At 36.3% G+C, this 22,197-nt stretch overlaps 1 protein-coding gene across 1 annotated transcript in view; it reads right to left on the bottom strand.

The window, feature by feature from the left end:
• The window catches only part of LOC311289077 (NACHT, LRR and PYD domains-containing protein 12-like), a 61,253-nt gene that overhangs the window by 19,466 nt on the left and 19,590 nt on the right, over window positions 1-22,197 (bottom strand). The window contains exons 3-5 of the mRNA XM_084406836.1: window positions 13,083-13,287; window positions 6,977-7,132; window positions 1,564-1,719 (exon numbers count right to left, since the gene is read on the bottom strand). Coding sequence (XP_084262962.1) covers window positions 1,564-1,719; window positions 6,977-7,132; window positions 13,083-13,231 — 461 coding nt within the window. The 5' untranslated portion in view covers window positions 13,232-13,287. The remainder of the gene's footprint in view (window positions 1-1,563; window positions 1,720-6,976; window positions 7,133-13,082; window positions 13,288-22,197) is intronic.

Here is a 22,197-nt window from a genome sequence, read left to right as displayed (position 1 = left end):
AGAAAGGCCTGTCAACTCCCATGAGATATCAGCATGGGAGGCTTTCTGAAGATAGCCTGCAACCTATGCTGCTATCTACCCTGTAACACCACAAGCATTTTTCACCATGCATTTTTCAATGCAAAAGGCGGGCCTTGTCGGAAGTTCAAAGCTATACGCTAATTTCACGCAGCCGTTATTTTGAAAAGCGAGGCTCCGGTGGGAAGAAAACCGGAAGTGTCGCCTTTAATCACAGGAGAGTCGTGAATGCGATGGCGTATTGTTGTGTTTAATGATGTTGTGTCAATTCTAAAACTGTACATACTTTTCTTTCATACTTTAGACTATATACAGTGAAATTCATTTATAAATAAAATATTTTTTTTTATATAATTCAGAAAGTAAAAAAAGAAGCAGGAATGAACTATATACATATCCTATATTGGATATTAACATCCAAAAGTGTAAATCGCGGCAGCAGCTTCAGGTTGGTAGTCCAAAGGCATTGTTGTTTATCTTTACTTCCAGGGTTTTTCCCACCGGAGCCTCACTTTCGATTTCAAAATGGTGGCTGCGTGAAATGGGCGTATAATCTCAAAACGACTCTCTAAAGTGAGAGAACTACTGCTGTAGTATAAGGTGACTATCAAGGTGGCCCGACAAGGGCCAACGCTTGATTTTGTAGTTCTATCTGGAGCTTGACAGAGCGATGGCCTTAGTAGAATAACTCCGATAGGGAGGAAGCCATCTCACACAGAAATGTCTGTTTGATGCTCGGATGAACGCTGGCCTCACAAGAAATTTTCCATATAATAAAGCCAACCTGTTCACTACCACAGATTGGCACTACCCACTATGTAAACCTGACGACTCTAAATAAGAGGAGGCCTATGGGAAGGGTATGCATAGCCTACCTATATATGAGAACTTCAGGGCCCTATTTTTACCTATTCTATAAAAACCCTACCTAACACACCCCTAATACTTTTTAACAGGGTCTACTGTCCAACCTTACTAAAAACTCTTGTACAGGGAGGAGACCTGCATAGCTCAACCTGGTGCCTGTAGAACAATGGCCTAAACGACATTCAAAAAATGGATGCCTATCACCATTAGGAACTTGAAAGTGTGTACTTACTACCAAACCTGTCGCCAGACCTACGTTTTTCTGCACCCTTTTGATTGATAGGATATCGGCCCAGTCAGTCAATAAATGGGAGAAGAAACAAAATAACTCTGTTCAAGTAATTAGTAAATTAATATACTATTTTTAAATTTACAATAAAATATGTTATATATTTTATATATTTGAAAAAAGTACATAACGTACCCCCCAACACTGCTCACAACACTAGAAGTGTGACAGCTGGCTTTCTGTTCACACGCCTCAGAAAATTGCAAGTCAGAAGTTTAAACCAACAAGGTTTTAAAACCCATGCAAATAATAAACTTTAATGATGAAAAAGAACTGCGATGTTATGTGAGCACGAGCGCGATAGAGATGATAATCAAAAACAGACAGATGATTTGTTTGTTGTTACCGGCATATCTGAAGCTTGAGTACAGTACTGGTTATTGTCTTACCTGGGGTTGAAGATGTCTTTTCCATCACTGAAGGTGACAGGGAGTTTCATGGATTTATCACTCCTCATAGACACACAGCTGGGCTCTGGTGATGTTGCTCTCTGGTTCTGAACAACATCTCCCTCCTCTCTCTCCTCGTAGAGACTCGATGTTCTCCTAAAATTTAATCATGATTTTAAGCATTTTAGAAACACTGACATAGAGGTTTTCACAGTGAACCCGAGACTCGTCGACCCGGGACCCGACCCGGGACCTGTACAGGTTCAGGTCTATATTTTAAATGATCAGCCGGGTCCGGGTCGGGTCCGAATCTATTACTTCGGGTCCCGGGTCTGTTTAACATTGTGTGTATAATACCCGTGCAATCGGAGTCATCAGATCAGACTCGGAGAAAACCCGGCCGTGATTAGACACTGCTTGTGTTTTTTTTTGTAACTTGCAACTTGTAAAATTAGGACACTCAAAATAAATTGCTTTAAAAAGCATATTTTAGGTTGATCCAGCTAGCGTGCATGTGCAGTCTCAAGCGTGTGTCATGTTTCTATGGCAACCAGTTACCAGAGCTTCAGTGAGGGACCGCCAAACCGCGCTTTAGATTTTACAATATAAATTAACAACCGTCTTGTTTAATCTTAAATTTTAAGTGGTCAGATTCAGACTCGATGCAGAGCAGAGAGCACGGAGATGATAGCAAATAAATAACGTCAGCGGCCATGGCACTGAACGAGCAATCGTTATTATAACGTTAGTTCAGAAGGGCAAACAGTCAAAGTTATTATGCGAGTTAACTCGAGTCAGAATGTAAGTTACATTTGTCATCCGTCACCGTGCCATCAAGTGGACTTTTGAAGCTGAAATAATGAGTGGATTAAGCTTGGACTTGGAATAACGAGAGGAATAACATGAATAACTTTCTTGTCGGAGGATTGTAATCCATGATCACAGCCAGTCAGGTACGTTACAAGGAAGGGAGAGGAGACTACTAAGCTACCACGGCTTAAATTAGGCAAGACAAAAAGTTGTATTTTTCGCAACAGGTTTATTGACTTGTAATAGCAGTTTAAGGTGGAATATGTGACAATCGGGTCCAGTCGGGTCTGTGTCTTTCCGGCGGTTTCGGGTCCAGCTTTCAAATAATAGACGGGTCCAGGTCGGGTCCGTTTAGGCATTTCTCGGATCTGCACGGGTCCGGGTCCAGCTTTTGTAATAATAGACGGGTCCGGGTCGGTTCGGTTTAGCACATTACGGGTCTCTTTCGGGTTCGGGCACGAATTTTTGGACCCGTGAAGACCTCTACACTGACAACATTAATGATACATCAGTGGAAAATAATAAACAATTCTAATAAACAATATCATTCTTTAATGCCGAATTTCACACAATCAACAAGAAAAAAAGAAAATATATATTTTTCCCTTTTCTGGAAAAGGGGGTGAGAAGCAGCAGGTTATTTTTCATTTAACCCTTGTGCATTGTTCAAATTTACTACCTTTCGTTATGTTCGTGGCTGAAAACAGCCACTACTTTAAACTGCTTTAAAAATGTATCAGATAAATATTTTTTTCAATTTTTTTTGCATAAATCTATTAATCAACCTCCTGCTCAAAAATACTAAATGTTTAAACAAAAATTCAGGATTTTAACTCTTTAATTGCCAAATTCGTAAATGATGTCACTGATTTGGGAAAAAAAAAAACACACAAAATGACTCATTTTCAATATAAAATGTGATTGTGGACTGGATTTTTTTTACCTTTTATCACAGTCTTGGACATGTCAAAGATTAGAAACAACATTGGTTTTGATGCATTGTTAGTTTTTGTGCAGCATCAGATTTTAACTTTTTCTCCCTCATTTACTGTTTGTGGCTGTTTTTGCCCCATTGACTTCCATTATAACCACATTTTTTGATTGCAAAGCCATGACACCATATAATCATGCATTTTTGATTCTTGGTGGTTTTCCCTGTTGGGAAGAGGTAAAATTTGTAATTTTTACTGTTGATAACCAGGTGGAACCATTAACCCTTTAGATAGGCCTGTGCAAAAAAAAGCTTAGTTTCTGGCTTTTACATGGAGTTATATGGAGTTTATATGGAGTATAATAGTATAATAAAGTGTGTGTTTTAGTGTGTTTTAGTATATAGAACAAAAAGAGTTAAATAAATGTATCACTTCATCTAAAACAACAACATGTTTACTAGATCCTATACCAACTTATCTATTGAAAGAAGTGTTACCTGTAGTGGAAGAGCCTCTCCTCAATATTATTAACTCATCTTTATCTTTAGGTCATGTTCCAAGAACATTTAAACTGGCAGTTATAAAACCTCTCATTAAGAAACCACAATTAGATCCACATAATCTAGCAAATTATAGACCCATATCAAATCTACCTTTTATGTCTAAAATACTAGAAAAAGTTGTGTCCGCTCAACTGGGCTCTTTCTTGCAAGAAAATGACACCTATGAAAAGTTTCAGTCTGGATTCAGGCCGCACCATAGCACTGAAACTGCGCTCGTTAAAATCACAAATTATTTACTTTTAGCTTCTGACCAAGGCTGTATCTCAATATTAGTTTTACTTGATCTTAGTGCTGCGTTCGATACTATAGATCATACAATACTCTTAGATAGACTACAAAATTATACTGGTGTTCAAGGACAAGCATTAAGCTGGTTTAGATCGTATTTATCTGACCGCTACCATTTTGTTTATTTAAATGGAGAAAAATCGATCATAACTCCAGTAAACTATGGAGTGCCGCAGGGATCTGTGTTAGGCCCTCTGTTATTTTCAATATATATGCTGCCACTTGGAAATATTATAAGGAAACATGGAATTAGTTTCCATTGTTATGCTGATGACACTCAAATCTATATTTCATCACGGCCAGATGAAAACGCTAAATTATCCAAATTGACAGAGTGTGTTAAAGATATAAAAGATTGGATGACGCGCAATTTTCTTTTATTAAATCCAGACAAGACAGAGGTACTAATCATCGGTTCAAAAAACCACTCACAAAACAACTTTAACATAGTAGGATGTCCTGTTACTTTATCCTCTACAGTAAAAGACCTGGGTGTTATATTAGACTGCAACCTGTCTTTTGAAAATCATATTTCATATGTTACAAGAACAGCCTTTTTCCACCTTAGAAACATTGCTAAGCTACGTAACATGCTATCAGTTTCTGACGCAGAAAAGTTAGTTCATGCATTCATGACCTCGAGACTAGATTACTGTAATGCTTTATTAGCTGGTTGTCCTGCAACCTCAATAAACAAGCTACAGTTAGTCCAAAATGCCGCCGCTTGAGTTCTAACTAGATCAAGAAAATATAATCATATAACACCAATTTTATCATCACTACATTGGTTACCTATAAAGTTCCGTATTGATTACAAGGTATTGCTACTGACTTATAAAGCCCTGAACGGCTTAGCTCCAGTCTATTTAACCGATCTTCTATCGCCCTATAATCCATCGCGCTCTTTAAGGTCACTAGATTCGAGGATTTTGGTCATACCCATACCTTCTGACACCACAGACTCAGGAGAGTCAGATCCTGATTTGGATGTGGCACCCTCATCATCCTTTCTAGTTTCCACTGAAGGCGAGGAGGATTCGGAGGATCCTGGATCTGGGTGGATTGGGAGAAACGGCGAAGTGTGGTTTTCCACTAACGCGGAGACAACTGCCTTTCTTCAGCCTGCCAGAGGCGTGACTCCAGGGCCGACGCGCTATGCCATCACAAAGCATAGTCATACATGTTTGTATGACTGTAAAAACATGTATGTGTTGACGCAAGTCATGCTGACAATGAGGTCAATCATCTCCTCCGTAAAAAACAGATTGAACACGGAATCCATGTTCTGGACCCTTGCGAAGGCATAGCATGTCGGCCCTGGAGTCACGCCTCTGGCAGGCTGAAGAAAGGGAGTTGTCTCCGCGTTGGTGGAAAACCACACTTCGCCGTTTCTCCCAATCCACCCAGATCCAGGATCCTCCGAATCCTCCTCGCCTTCAGTAGAAGCTAGAGAGGATGATGAGGGTGCCACATCCAAATCAGGATCTGACTCTCCTGAGTCTGTGGTGTCAGAGGGAGAAGACAATACATCCTGCAGCTCGCTGGAAGGGTCAGGCTGCATAATCATCTCTAAAACTTCACTACAAGTCAAGCCCTTTCTCATGTTGCTTGCTGCTCTTCTCACCATCAAATGACCAGCAGGCTTGCATGCACGCATTTAAATCCACTTGCTTTGTTTTTGTTTAGTCTGCATTTCTCACCATCAAAAGGCAGCAGATGCATAAATACACTTACTTTGTTTTTGTTTACTCCACGTAGTTCTGACAGCTGAGGTGCATATTTTGATTTTCTCAGACGCATCAAGGTGAGTTCACACACACACACACACACACACACACACACACACACACACACACACACACACACTTTATTATGCTATTATACTCCATATAAACTCCATATAACTCCATGTAAAAGCCAGAAACTAAGCTTTTTTTTGAACAGGCCTATCTAAAGGGTTAATGGTGCCACCTGGTTATCAACAGTAAAAATTACAAATTTTACCTCTTCCCAACAGGGAAAACCAACAACAATCAAAAATGCATGATTATATGGTGTCATGACTTTGCAATCAAAAAATGTGGTTATAATGGAAGTCAATGGGGCAAAAAAAGCCACGAACAGTAAATGAGGGAGAAAAAGTTAAAATCTGATGCTGCACAAAAACTAACAATGCATCAAAACCAATGTTGTTTCTAATCTTTGACATGTCCAAGACTGTGATAAAAGGTAAAAAAAAATCCAGTCCACAATCACATTTTATATTGAAAATGAGTCATTTTGTGTGTGTTTTTTCCCAAATCAGTGACATCATTTACGAATTTGGCAATTAAAGAGTTAAAATCCAGAATTTTTTTTAAACATTTAGTATTTTTGAGCAGGACTGAGGTTGATTAATAGATTTATGCAAAAAAAAAATGAAAAAAATATTTATCTGATACATTTTTACAGCAGTTTAAAGTAGTGGCTGTTTTCAGCCACGAACATAACGAAAGGGTAGTAAATTTGCCCACAGTGTACTGTTGAGTTTTTGAAAAATTTCAAAGCATTTTCCCAAAATATGTGTCAAAATAAGATTTGTCACCAAAAATCATTCCATTTGCTGAAACACAGAGAAAGTTATGGCCAAATTAAGACTCAAAAATACCCCATAGTGGATGAAAACATCCCCAACAGCACATAAGGGTTAAAGAAACACTCAAGCACAAAAAGTCATGTGAGCATGAGCACGATAGAGATGATAATCAAAAACAGACAGATGATTTGTTTGTTGTTACCGGCGTATCTGAAGCTTGAGTACAGTACTGGTTATTGTCTTACCTGGGGTTGAAGATCTCTTTTCCATCACTGAAGGTGACAGGGAGTTTCATGGATTTATCACTCCTCATAGACACACAGCTGGGCTCTTGTATTGTTGCTCTTTGGTTCTGAACAACATCTCCCTCCTCTCTCTCCTCGTAGAGACTCGATGTTCTCCTACAATTTAATCATGATTTTAAGCCCTTTAGAAACACTGACAACATTAATGATACATCAGTGGAAAATAATAAACAATTCTAATAAACAATATCATTCTTTAATGCCGAATTTCACACAATCAACAAAAAAACAAGAAATTATATATTTTTTTCCTTTTCTGGAAAGAGGGGTGGGAAGCAGCAGGTTATTTTTGATTTAAAGAAACACTCAAGCACAAAAAGTGAATTTAGAACATGGTATAATAAGTGATTTGTGTCATATTTTGAGCTGAAGCTTCACATACACATTCTGGGGACAACTGAGACTTACATCTTGTAAAAAAAAAAGGCCATAGTAGTTCCTCTTTAACCTGTTAACCGTTGCCAGTGCACTGAAGCGTTTTTTATTTATTTAATTCAAAATTACTATCAGATTTAATGTTATACCTTGACAAACTATACATAATTAAAAAGATATAATACTCAAGTTTCAGTATTTGACCACTATTGTATTCTGAGAAACTCATAGTGACAGTTAAGTCTTAATTTGTGTCAGGAGTTATGAAATGAAAAAATGAGTCGATACCTTTAATATGAATTATGCGCGTCAGCCTCTCCCATTCATAAAAAACTCCATGCTGTCGTCATGACAGCGATACACAAAACAACGTTCCTCAGGGCTTTAGCTCAAAAATGTGCAGATTTGTAGAAATATTGATAGATTCTCATAGATTTACATCATATTTCTATAGACAGGAATAATATTTATTGAATTTATACCCAAATGCGTCGATGTAATCATTATGAGCGTTTGGTACTCTGATAATCTGTTTTCAATACCAATAGCCTGAGGGCGCTATATGCACAATAATAGTCCATATATAGAACATGAAGAAGAGCCATGATCATGTGACATTCCAGGACGTCACTGATACACACAAAGCTACAGAGATCGCGCTGTAACATGCAGATAAAGATGTTTTGAAGACAATAAACATGATTGCAATGATATTTGAGTTACATGTGTTTTTCAAGCCATGCCAGGTATTTTCATAATAATAGATTATATTTATAATGTAATGCTAATCTATATAGACTGTCATTGTGCAGAATACTATACCAATAGTATATTTTCTGTCTGATTTTTTTTTTATCTGAAGCCAAATTAGATCACAGAAGATTATTTAAAATACTGGACTTGCGTTATAAAGTAAGTTTGGAACACAAATATGGTTTTAATCTCATAAATTGTCGTGTATTGATGGTGTGCTAAGCTAACATGCTAGCTAGCCCTAGGTGCACCTGCCACTAGCAGTTATACTTTAATGATTTTTTGTATGCTTACTGAACTGTATCTTTATTCAAGAAATGCATTTGATACAGTTTAAAATGTGAGGTGAACTTTGAGAAAAGAAATTAGGGACTGAAACCCAATGAATAGCCTGTGAATAGCCAGTCGTTAGTAACTATAATGCAGACAAAAGAAATGCATATTTCGAGCCATAACCAGTCTGGAGAGGTGTGAATGTGTGCAGGGGGAGATTGAGACTGAATGGGGCTCGACTGCACCACAAAACAACAGAGACAATATACTGGATAGATGCTTAGAAGATGACAATAAACATCAGTAGCATTTTAACGTCAAATCAAAATAAAGTAATTTGACATGGTCTTGAAAAACATTTAACTAAATACAGAGTTTTGGACTTATTATCTTCAGATTATAAACATAAAATGTTTAGACGTGACTTTAGCTGTAGTGCATCTCTAGATTGCTACAGTGCCAACTTCAATTTTATTTTCATGAGGATGTTTCATAAAAAATAATTCATAATAACTTTACAAAACTTTGAAGCTATTTATAACAATTTTTGTCTTTATGAAAATAATTAATTCTACATTTACAATAAACTGCCAGGTGTCAGCTTTCAAATGAGATCATACTAGTGCTTTTAGTACAAAGGGTTCATGAACTGTATCTGTTTCAGTTTGGGTATGTCATTTCTGGGGATTTTTCAAAAGTGGGGTTGCAGCTTAACAGGTTAAAGGGATAGTACATCCAAAAATTTTAATTATCCCATAATTTACTCACCCACAAGCCATCCTAGGTGTACATGAATTTCTTCTTTCAGCCAAACACAATCAGAGTTATATAAAAAAATATCTTGTCTCTTCTAGGGTTGGGTACTGAAACCGGGCACCGATATAGAACCGGTATCTAAATAACCGGTATGTAACCGGACTGAATCAAAATGCAGATTTCAGTGCCACTTAATGCCTCAGCTGTCGGTTGAAATATCTGCCCTCTGGTTCTCCGAAACGGACGTAAGAAACATCATCATTGCATGTGATTACTAGTTAACCCTTTGACGCGTACGACTGTTCACACTGGTGTGCTTAATGTTCAGATCGCGTGATCATCAACTTCTAAATTCAAAACTGTGTTCGTGTGTTGGCTGGCGCTGAGCCAGAGACAGACACGCTCAGCATTGTGTCATGACAACTATTCAGTGTTTTCAACCACACAAGCTTTATTTTAGGTTTCAGACATTAAAATACACATAAGTACTACCAAAACAACATTTATAGTTCGTAAAATACATAGGCCTACTGATGTTTATGGAAGCGGCAATAACAATCCTTTAAATTATAAATTGATGACGTGTTTAGACATTGTGTAGGTAACTATAAAATTTACTCTATTCTTCTCACACTTCGCCAGCCACTTACTTTAATGTATTTTGGGAGTTTATTTGTTATCAGATTTTCAGGTGAGATTCTCAATTAATTCAGTTAACGTATGCTCTGAGGCAAAGTCCTCCTTAAACTTTTTAGAGTGGCGTACCCCCTTGGCGTGACATCCTTCTGCTTACCCCATTCTCTGCAGTCACACCTTTTTCAGTAATGGCGAGTTCACACTGCACAATTTTCAAAGTAGTTAGGTCACTGTTCTTTTCACACTGCACGACTATCTGGGGCAGCATTCAGTTGCTGCTGTGTTCACACTGCACGATTGATCGGCGACAGGAGGTTTCCCAATGCATGACTTTACAATAGAAAGAATCGCCGACAACTTGTGTCTTTTCCACAAACTACGTTTCACAACCAAACACACACAAGAAGTGATAAGGAAATAACGCAAGTTCATGGGTGTGTAAGACCGGAGTTCTCGCGCAAGACTGAAATTGTTATTAAAAATTATAGCTTGCAAGAAGTGTGCTGTGTGCTGATTTGTATCAAAAAGGATAAAAAGAAGAACAGATTATGCAGGAGGAAATGGTTGGGGAGACGAGGGGAACAAGGATTGTGTGTTCTGCAAAGAGAGTTGGGGGTAAATATATAAGTTTGCAATGTGCTGCTGTTGCTGCTGGTCAAGCAAATGTGTGTGCTTTGTTTCTCTTTGATATAATTGTAAATATATATATTAAAATATTGATATTCTGATCTATAGCTCCTCGCCGAACATCCTGCTGTCCTGTTTTTTGCTCTCTTATTGGCTGTAGATCATCGCCAATGTAGTTTTCAGTCAGAACAGCAGGATTTTGTTTCACCTACAGGTCCAGATATTTAGCATGGCAAATATCTCACAGGCGTCAGCAACTCGTCAACGATTCTTTCATATAGCGTCTTCGATAATGCACACTGCGTGATTGTCACTCGCGTGAACGAGCACCGATTTGCCTATGATTTTGGGTAGGTATGATTTACCTTTACAAATACCTCTATAAAATAAATAATGCTTTAAATAAATACAAAAATGTTCAATAGAGAAATAGGCAATGATGGTAAAAACAAAATTATGCTTTTAAATATTAAATTAAAACCGCCAGTAGGTGGTGGCAAGTCACTGTCTTTACGAGCGAGTCATCGAGTCATTCATTCATTAACGAAGCAAGTAGCTCTAATTATGAATGAATCATTGAATTATTGACTCACACGAATTGTTCAAAGCTGCAGATTCGTTCACAAACACTGCTGTGTGCTGCAGTTCTGCTGTGGCTTTCGTTTTGTGGTTTACTATTTTGTTGCAAAAAATACTGACAATACTGTGTTTAAAATGAACATTACTTAATATTAATACCTTTCGTTTGTTGAACTGTTGTATAAAATCAATGTCACATTTGCAGTCGTGTGGATATTCGTATAATGTGATCAACATTAAACAGAGGAACTCACACAGGGTATGTTTTTGTATTGAATAGAGATTGAATCTTAAATTGATCTCTATGCAGTCTGTGTCTATATTTGTTCTTTGTGTTAGTAAGTGCTAAATCCCCACTTTTACAAAGGTACACTTGTCGAGAACGGCAGTATAGTGCGATTTACCAAGGCAGCGTAATCTGCACGCAACCTATCATATGCAAGCTGCTTGTATGAATGCAGTCAGTTTTAATCGCAAAATATGAGGTAATTTGATCGGATGTCATGTATTCACAGCATTTTACCAAGAAATACATGCTCAGTTTTAATGTTAAAGTCGGGTAAAATTAAATGAATGGTAAAACTCTGCATTTTGTTCACATACCCCCTTCTGTCACCCCATGTACCCCAGTTTGAATGTAAAATGTATTTAATTGTACCGTACAATCATAACTTACAATATATACATTATTTTAATTTCATAATGGCCTTTAACATAACAATATTGTTGACCATACATGTAACGCTGTTACGTAATCAGGATACAAAAAAAGGTAACTGTAATTCGTTAGTTACTTCAAATAACAAAGTAATCAGATTACATTTACATTTTGTAAAAAATGGGAATGCTATCAGGATTACAATGGTTTTATTTAAAAAAAAATGTATTTTAACATAATAATGACATATTAAGCACCAGGGACGTAGCCAACCTTTTTAAAAGTTAGGGGGACAGAATGTCAAGCGTTATACTTATACCTTTGTTGACAGGTTTTTGCTTAATTGGCTTAATATGCTATTTATGTTTAAAGAAATAAAACAGAAAGAAAGAAAGAAATATGTTTTGTGCTATATATTGCACATAGTATTGTATATTGTACTATATTGTACTATGTATATTGTACTGTACTGTATTATACAAACTTCAAGCTTTTAAAACTACTTCAAACTTTCTGGTTAGGCTTTTTCAAGACAACTTAAAGTTTGTCTACAAACTTTTATATTTAATTGTAAAGTGATCAAATTATATATGGTAAACATCATGTAGGCTACACATTACAACACTGCCTGATTCAAGCAGATAAGATAGTGGCTGTTAATGCATGAAAACGTCCCCCGCGTAATCTACGCCCATGTTACGTACTGATTGATTATAGTTCCTGGTTCTGTGTAACCTTTCTAGCAGAAAATTAGATGGTAAATGTAGAAATTAACACGAGAGTCCCTACAAACAAAGGGGAACTCCCATCTCTAACGCCACAGGGTCAGTCAATGAAATTAATAAATTTCACGGCCATGTATTTTGAAATAGACTACTATGTAGATGGTGTAGAATTTTTTATGTTGTGTTTAAACTATAATTATTTTTTTCCTTGTACATTAAAGAAATAATAATTAAAAAAACATCTGTAATATAATACTGTAGCCACTAGATGTCTGTACAGCCTTTTATATAAATACATATACAGGGTTGTGTAATCTCTAGTTGGTGAAACAAGACACAGTTGCTTAGTTTTAATAGCCTAGTTTTTTATTAGTTTTATTTTAAAATTCATATTTAATAAAAGTACTTTGATGATATTGCTTTTTACTTGACTTTATTTACATATGTGACCTTAAAGGAATCCAAAAGTAATTACATCATATACCCAAATCTCCCAATCCTGCTCTTCATAGACACAGCTAGATACTGAACATGATGCATTCTGATAAATTCTAACATTCTAACAAAACATCATTCATTTCCAATGATCTCAATTTGGCACTGATATTTAATGAATAATTATTTCTCTTGTCTCCAGTACTGTCTCACTGTCTTATTGTCTCACCTGGTGTTGAAGATCTCTTTTCCATCACTGAAGGTGACAGGGAGTTTCATGGATTTATCACTCTTCATAGACATACAGCTGGGCATTGGAGATGTTGTTCTCTGGTTCTGAACAAAATCTCCCTCCTCTCTCTCCTCGTAGAGACTCATTTTAACAAACGGTGTTCTCCTACGATTTAATCATGGTTTTCAGCCCTTTAGAAACACTGAGAACATAAATGATACATAAGAAGAAAATTAAAAACAATTCTAATAAACAATATCTTTCTATTATGCAGGGTTCCTGAATCTCACATAATTAACAAGAAAACAAATAATACAAATAATAAAATAAATCAAGAAATCTGCTCATAGGATTTTCAAATTTCTTTGCACTTCGCAAAGTGACTACGACATAACTAGCTGTAAACAGTATCACATGCCAGGCAGGTGGTAATTTTGTTGTGGATTAGAAGAATATATCAACTGTGGCATGAAGAACCTCTGTCACTAACGTAACCCACTAAAAAATAATTCTAGGATTAATGGGTTATGTACCTTCATTTAATATTATTTTGGTTTTGTTATAGTATAGAAATTAGAGATGAAGTATTAATGGAATCTAAAGGAATGCGTATGCTACTTTATACATGCATTTGTTTTATTGCCGACAACATATGTAAAATATGGTTAGATTAAGTTAGATTTTTCTTTATTTTTATTGTTTTCTGAGTTCAAGTACCCTCACTCACCTGTCTATTGCGAAATTATAGTGGTTGTTTGGGGGAGAGTAGAGGAGAAGTGCAGCAGATCAGAGATGTGCCGAGAGATTTTGGTAATGAAGTTAATTTATTGTATTAAAACATTCAATTAAGTAAATAATGTCAATACCAACGCCGGCTATATATATACCAATATACCAAAATATATAAATATATAAATATATATAATATATATAAATACCAATATATATATTTTACAATGCTATAACTGCCTACATGCGCCGGAGGCAAGCTATTATTCGAGCGATCTGTGACAATTCCCGTGTGCAGCGGGACCGTACATGGAGCGTCGGTTTTGGGTTAACCCGTGAAGAACCAGCGCATGGTGGGATAATTTTTTCAATGAAGTTGTGTTTACACCGGCACGCGCATGCCCAGTGTTGGTGAATGGTCACGTGATCCGCGTTTTCAGTCGTTTTAATGTGGACGGAGATCAATTCTAATGCGCAGCTAAAACGCTGGTGTGGACGGAGATCGTATTCGTTTTAATTCTCCGTTTCTAAACTAAAACGCAGTAGTGTGGTACCCATGAACATTAATACATAGAGGCAGGAAGATGTACTTTAGAAACCAGCCTTTATTCATTTTTAAGAGATTGGGTTTGGGGCTGGGTCCGTGGGTTTCTGGGGGACGTGTCTGAGGGAAGAACAGGAGACAATGGTAAGGAGAATGCAGAAGACAAAAGGTAGGCAAAATAAAAAGTGAATCCCAGAAACAGTCCCACAGACCCATCCCCATCTCTGCAATAATAATTAATAAAGGCTGGTTTCTAAAGTACTTCTTCCTGCCTCTATGTATTAATGTTCATGGGTAGCCTAAATGGGTTCCATTCAGACCTTAACATTAAATATTTTACTGTTATTTCTTTCAAAAAGGAAACGTTGAAAATATACATTAAGATGTTTATTTTATTACATTTTGTTTACTTGCGGCAGTAAGTTTCTCCTGAATTTACCAAGAAGTTAGCATTCCAATGCGACATGCCGAGATCCGTCTGTTTACTGAAGTCTGTCATGACCGGCATCGCTGTAAAGCTCTGAGTCTCCTGCACAATACTATGTAAACCAAATATGGGCATTTGCTTTCTATCAGTAACAAATCGTGAATGTCCAAAGGGGGATTTAAAGTTAACGACGAAATCACATTTAGAACTGCCGTTTTCTCAAAATGAGTTTTTTTGTCATTCTCCAGTACAAACATCTCAGCCTATGTAGCACCTATGTCCGTGTACTTTTTGTTCACTTGATTTCCTGTTTGGAATGGAATAACGAGAAATGAAAACCAGCCCGTTTATTCGTTTTTTTTTTAGTTTAGTTTAATAAACGAAAAATGAGATTTTGGCTCGATTTTTCATTTTTCGTTTGTGGTTTACAAATCGGTTTATGAGTTCGATATTTCATTTGCACACGTGGGCGGCGCTGAAACGCCCCTTTCATCTGATTGGTCGAAACGCTCCGCCTTCAGTAAGCTACGAGCTTTTCTTTCTGTCAGGCAGAATAAGAGTCAGTACGAGTCAGAGCATGTGAGCGGAGTGGAGCGGGAGCGAGCGGGCGGATCTTGGACAGAGCGCAGAGCGGCAATTTCAAAAGGACGGAGCGTCGCATTTCCCGCTCCAATTTCGCTCCGCTCCGCTCACACCACGAGTCTGAAGCATGCTCAGTCAAGCCTGACCCTGAATCCATTTGTCTTGCACAGTCATCAACAGTAGACTATTTTCAGGCAAAACTCGGCTCAATAATGGAGTTCAAAAAGTAAAATGAGAATTCATACAGGTGTAGCCTATCAATATAAGTCGCTCCGGAGTAGCCTATAAGGCGCATCAGTCAAAAAATGCGCCATGAAGAAGAAAAAACATAGGCCTAGCCTCGCACTGGACTATAAGTCACATTTATTTAGAAATTTATACAAAAAAAAAAAAAAAAAATGTTATGGACGGGACAGTTCTCCGTTACGGACGTGAGCGCTCTGAAGGCGGCACTAAGACTGCTTTAAAACTTTCACTCAGACCTCAAACAGAAAGCACAAAGCCTGTCTTTAAAATTAATTTCGTTTTGTATTAATTGTATCTTAATTTTAATCAAGGTTTCATCAACCATTGTCTGGATTTAATATTATTAAATATTAGAAATATATTAGAAAATAGATAACCACGATACGAAGGCGCCGGCGTGAACCTGGAGTTTGTCTCATGAATGAACCGAAACTCAGCGTATAGCCAACTTGCCTCACACACCTGAGACATATATATAAAGCTTGAAATGTCTACTTTTAAACAGAACAATTCAAAACGAAAGAAAACAGACTGCTCTCCCGTATGAAATGTGCATTTCTCTCAGGCGCGTTCACTACTGCGAAGATCACGAGTCAGCATCTTTCCAGCCGACAGACATAAAAACAATTAAAATGTCTTCTGCTATATTTTACATATTCATAATCATTTTGCCGGTTCGTTGTGACAGCTTTTAGGTGCCCTTACATGTTACGTGAACGCATCAGCACTGAAAACATAGAGATTTTTTTTCTTTTGGGGGCATTTTGTTTGTTTTCAGACTTTCTCATTTGCCTGCGCGATGTTAGAGGACGCTGTTAATAAAATTGCGAGTAGGCCTACACATTGGATTCACGTTTATTATTATAGGATATTTAAAAAAATACCCCAGTTTTTATGCCAGTCGTATCATTTTAATCATTTTTGTTGTATTTATCCGCCACACACCTTGAAGGCCGGTCCGTGTCTGATATTGTCTGATTTTAAACCGGTCCGTGGCGCAAAAAAGGTTGGGGACCGCTACAAGTAATATAGCCTACATGTAGATTTTTTTTCCTTTTTTGGAGCGAGCGGGGGGTGATTTGAGTGGAGCGCGAAGCAAACTGGGTTGAGCGCTGAGCGAAAATGAGCGGAGCGGCCTGATGTAGCTTTGAGCGGGGGAGCGGAGGGGTGAACAGTTCAGTGAGCGATGAGCGGAGATTCTCACCGCTCCACTCCGCTCACATGCTCTGGTACGAGTGCGGCACTGACAAATGCACTTTAATAAGATAATGTCCGAAACCACCAATCACTGTTAACTATGCACAATAGTTATCTATTGCACAATACTGTATCGCACAATACTGTTATCTATAAGCTAGTGTGCACCAAAACAAGGGCAAAATTCTTATTTAGAAGACCAAACCCAACGTTGAAAATGAAAATCAGTTTCAAGTACAGATACTCAGAAAGTGTACTTAAGTACAGTACTCAAGTAAATGTTTTTGTACCTCTGTATGTTTTACAAAATTAGGATATATTCCCATTGGGTTGTTGGGTTTTCATGTTTAATGGGAACTTTAGACAATGATATACTGTACAAACTGTTATCCCCTAACTCTAATGTAACTGTTATGGCCGGGTAGGCTATGTCATCTACGGACATCTAATATTACGGACATATTATCATGGTACAGTTCAGCCTATTAGGCTTATTGATTTTGGGGATCATTCATTTAGTGATTTTTATTTCCACTTCCCTTTTATCCAAAAAGACGGATCTATTTGCACTGTATTTATCAATGGGAAATAGCCTACATTATGCTAAAATAATCTGTCATAGGCTATACTGTGGCTCACATTATTGGGGTTGCTTGCAGCAGCACGAATTACGTGACCAGCAACATATTTCTGCTTCAAATATTGTGCGTAGTTAACAGTGAGTGGTGGTTTCGGACATTATCTTATTAAAGTGCATTTGTCAGTGCCGCACTCGTACTGACTCTTATTCTGCCTGACAGAAAGAAAAGCTTGTAGCTTACTGAAGGCGGAGCGTTTCGACCAATCAGATGAAAGGGGCGTTTCAGCGCCGCCCACGTGTGCAAATGAAATATCGAACTCATAAACCGATTTGTAAACCACAAACGAAAAATGAAAAATCGAGCCAAAATCTCATCTTTCGTTTATTAAACTAAACTAAAAAAACGAATAAACGGGCTGGTTTTAATTTCTATATATTCAACAGGAAATCAAATGAACAAAAAGTACACGGACCCACCTACAACAAACTTTCCAGTTATACACTTAGCAGTATTCTGAAGATATTTTCAGAGGGATTTGTTAATAAATCATTCCTGACCTGATTTATGTGACATTTGAATAAAAAAAATATGAAAATCATATTTAATAAAAAACGAAAATCAATTTTTTAAGGCTATGGACAGTATTTAGATTTCCTAGGTATCCTGAAATCCCTCTGAATTTTTTTTCCCATCTTGTGTATAAACAAAATGAAAAAATAATTGTGCACCTGGCTTTATCATATGTTCAGATCTATCTACAGAAAATATATGCAAAATAGTGCATATTTAATGAGATAATGCCTAATTTGCATAATTAAACATACACATTTCTAAAACTTTTTTTAGTTTAGTTTTGATATACTTGTGTAAGTAGGCTAATCAACTGAGGAAGTTTCATGGTGATATCTATTATTTTAAAATTTTACCCTATTCACCTGTAGTGTCTCGCCTTAAAATGACTATAAGTCTGCTGTTTAAAACAAATAAAGAACCAATGTAGGAGAATGGTTATTATGCGCAAACAGCAGGAAAATCTATATTCACGCAGTGTGCGCATGTCAAAAATTCCGATTTGAAGCTTGTGACATATTAAACATGCACATCAACCCGATCACATGTTTAGCGTTCATGTAAACACTACATTCGGATTCATCATTTGGAATGAATTCAGTTTGATTGAAACAAAAGTTGTGCATGTAAACGTAGCCACTGAGGAAGAATGCCTGCCCAACAAGGCTGTATAACACTATAGGGGTGGTGCCGCTCTTCTCTCTAGTATAGAGCTGGTAAGTCCCGCCCCTTCCGTAAAACCCCGCTGGACCTCAAAGTTGAAAAACCGTCAATGCAAGTGAATGGGAGAAAATAATTATTTTCTGGTCCCGTTTGAATTGTGCCATGAATCTAACATATGTTGTCTGTGAATTTTTTATATAACTTTTCATGTTACGAGTTTGACAGTATATGGTATGATTCTTCAGCTAGCAGTTGTGGAAAAGACATAACGAGAAAGACTACATGTCGCCTATGTGACGTCACCCCATAAAGTTGACTTACCCGTGTTTTTCGCCAACCTCAACGATTTTGTCCTCTCCCTGAAAGAAGGCGGTGAAGTGCACCAAAGACACAGCCATGTTTAGCGGGATCCGTGAGCTAGTGTCCGTGTGCGAGTGGTGGAGACGTTTCAAACGCGTCGAAAGCAGCGAGAGTTGTAGTCCACAAAGTGCTCTCACACAAAGTCTAACCGTATCAAACTTCTACCCGCTAAATTCTAGCATTCTTTACACGAAAAGTTAAAATTCACAGACAACATATGTTCACATTCATGGCAAAATTCAAACGGGACCAGAAAATAATTATTTTCTCCCATTCACTTGCATTGACGATTTTTCAACCTAGAGGTCCAGTGGGGTTTTACGGAAGGGGCGGGACTTACCAGCTCTATATGGGAAGTAGTCTTGAACTTGAAACTTGACTGACAGGGGCCCAGGTAAAAACAAAAACAAAACAAAAAAACGGATAGACTGGCTAAACCAACTGCAGATACATAAAGAAAAAAGATAAAAAGTTAAAAAAGATAAAAAAAGATATCTTCTTTTTAAATGTGAAACAGGTTTTTGACTACACACCTGCACAAATAGGCCTGTAACAACACTTCAAAAAAACTTCAGTACACAGTAATTCAGTACACATTAATTTAAAGGGTCAACGATGGTTATGCAGAATGTAATGCAGAAATGAAATTACGCTTTTATTGTGATTCAAACTTTAAAAGTGCATTACAAATAAAAACAATAGGCAAAGTCATTGAATATGGAAACAATAGAAAATACATGAAATGTTGGAAGTAAGCCAAGGACAGAGCCATCTCTCTTGTCAATATCTTTGCGTTTTCTTCCAACGTTCCAAAGCAATGAACACTGATCGCAAAACAGAATAAACCGACATATGGCAGTTGAGTAAAGTTGGCAGTAAATTCACAGATTCGAACTTCCCGGGTCAATAACTCGTGAGCTAAACATTGTTACTGCACAAATATCACCTCTTTTTAATCGTAGTAATGTAGACAATCAGCTACAACCTAATTTTCCTCCAAACGAGCTTTCCCTCGCAGTGGTCAAAACACATTGATCTCTATGCGCAAGCGGCAGAGAGACAGATCCGAAGGGACCGTCTGCAAAGTGCAAAACCCGAAAAGCGTTACTACGAAAACAGTCAATAACTTCACTGTCACACAGTATACTGTCATCAAATTCAGTTCACACATCACTGCTGCCCTGATGGTTATACTACAACACTTATTTTGGGAAAAATATGTATTTTAATTGTATATACAATTGTAAATATATGATTTTTTTATGATTTTTATGAAAAATATTCAATAACTTCACTGTAATTTACTGTATTGTTGCCAAATTCAGTGCACACATCACTGCTGCCCAGATGGTTATACTACAACACTTATTTTGGGAAAAATATGTATTTTAAGTTGTATATACAATTGTAAATATATGATTTTTATGAAAAAAATTCAATAACTTCACTGTAATTTACTGTATTGTTGCCAAATTCAGTTCACACATCACTGCTGCCCTTATGGTTATACTACAACACTTATTTTGGGAAAAATATATATTTCAAATTGTATATACAATTGTAAATGTAGATTTTTTATGATTTTTATGAAAAATATTCAATAACTTCACTGTAATTTACTGTATTGTTGCCAAATTCAGTTCACACACCACTGCTGCCCGGATGGTTATACTACAACACTTATTTTGGGGAAAATATGTATTTTAAGTTGTATACAATTGTAAATATATGATTTTTATGAAAAAAAATCAATAACTTCACTGTAATTTACTGTATTGTTGCCAAATTCAGTTCACACATCACTACTGCCCTTATGGTTATACTACAACACTTATTTTGGGAAAAATATGTATTTTAAGTTGTATATACAATTGTAAATATATGATTTTTATGAAAAAAATTCTATAACTTCACTGTAATTTACTGTACTGTTGCCAAATTCAGTTCACACATCACTGCTGCCCTGGTGTTTATACTACAACACTTATTTTGGGAAAAAATATATATTTTAAATTGTATATACAATTGTAAATGTAGATTTTTTATGATTTTTATGAAAAATATTCAATAACTTCACTGTAATTTACTGTATTGTTGCCAGATTCAGTTCACACATCACTGCTGCCCTTATGGTTATACTACAACACTTATTTTGGGAAAAATATGTATTTTAAGTTGTATATACAATTGTAAATATATGATTTTTATGAAAAAAATTCTATAACTTCACTGTAATTTACTGTACTGTTGCCAAATTCAGTTCACACATCACTGCTGCCCTGATGTTTATACTACAACACTTATTTTGGGGAAAATATATATTTTAAATTGTATATACAATTGTAAATGTAGATTTTTTATGATTTTTATGAAAAATATTCAATAACTTCACTGTAATTTACTGTATTGTTGCCAGATTCAGTTCACACATCACTGCTGCCCTTATGGTTATACTACAACACTTATTTTGGGAAAAATATGTATTTTAAGTTGTATATACAATTGTAAATATATGATTTTTATGAAAAAAATTCAATAACTTCACTGTAATTTACTGTACGGTTGCCAAATTCAGTTCACTCATCACTGCTGCCCTGATGTTTATACTACAACACTTATTTTGGGAAAAATATATATTTCAAATTGTATATACAATTGTAAATGTAGAATTTTTATGATTTTTATGAAAAAATTTCAATAACTTCGCTGTACTTTACTGTACTGTTGCCAAATTCAGTTCACACATCACTGCTGCCCTGATGTTTATACTACAACACTTATTTTGGGGAAAATATATATTTTAAATTGTATATACAATTGTAAATGTAGATTTTTTATGATTTTTATGAAAAAAATTCAATAACTTCACTGTAATTTACTGTATTGTTGCCAAATTCAGTTCACACATCACTGCTGCCCTTATGGTTATACTACAACACTTATTTTGGGAAAAATATATATTTCAAATTGTATATACAATTGTAAATGTAGATTTTTTATGATTTTTATGAAAAATATTCAATAACTTCACTGTAATTTACTGTATTGTTGCCAAATTCAGTTCACACACCACTGCTGCCCGGATGGTTATACTACAACACTTATTTTGGGAAAAATATGTATTTTAAGTTGTATACAATTGTAAATATATGATTTTTATGATTTTTATGAAAAAAAAGCAATAACTTCACTGTAATTTACTGTATTGTTGCC

The sequence above is a fragment of the Rutilus rutilus genome (genome assembly GCF_951802725.1).
Source record: "Rutilus rutilus genome assembly, chromosome: 4".
In the NCBI taxonomy this organism is placed as follows: domain Eukaryota; kingdom Metazoa; phylum Chordata; class Actinopteri; order Cypriniformes; family Leuciscidae; genus Rutilus; species Rutilus rutilus.
The sequence above is the reverse complement of the archived record's forward strand: the minus strand, read 5'-3'. Positions and strand labels throughout refer to the sequence as shown.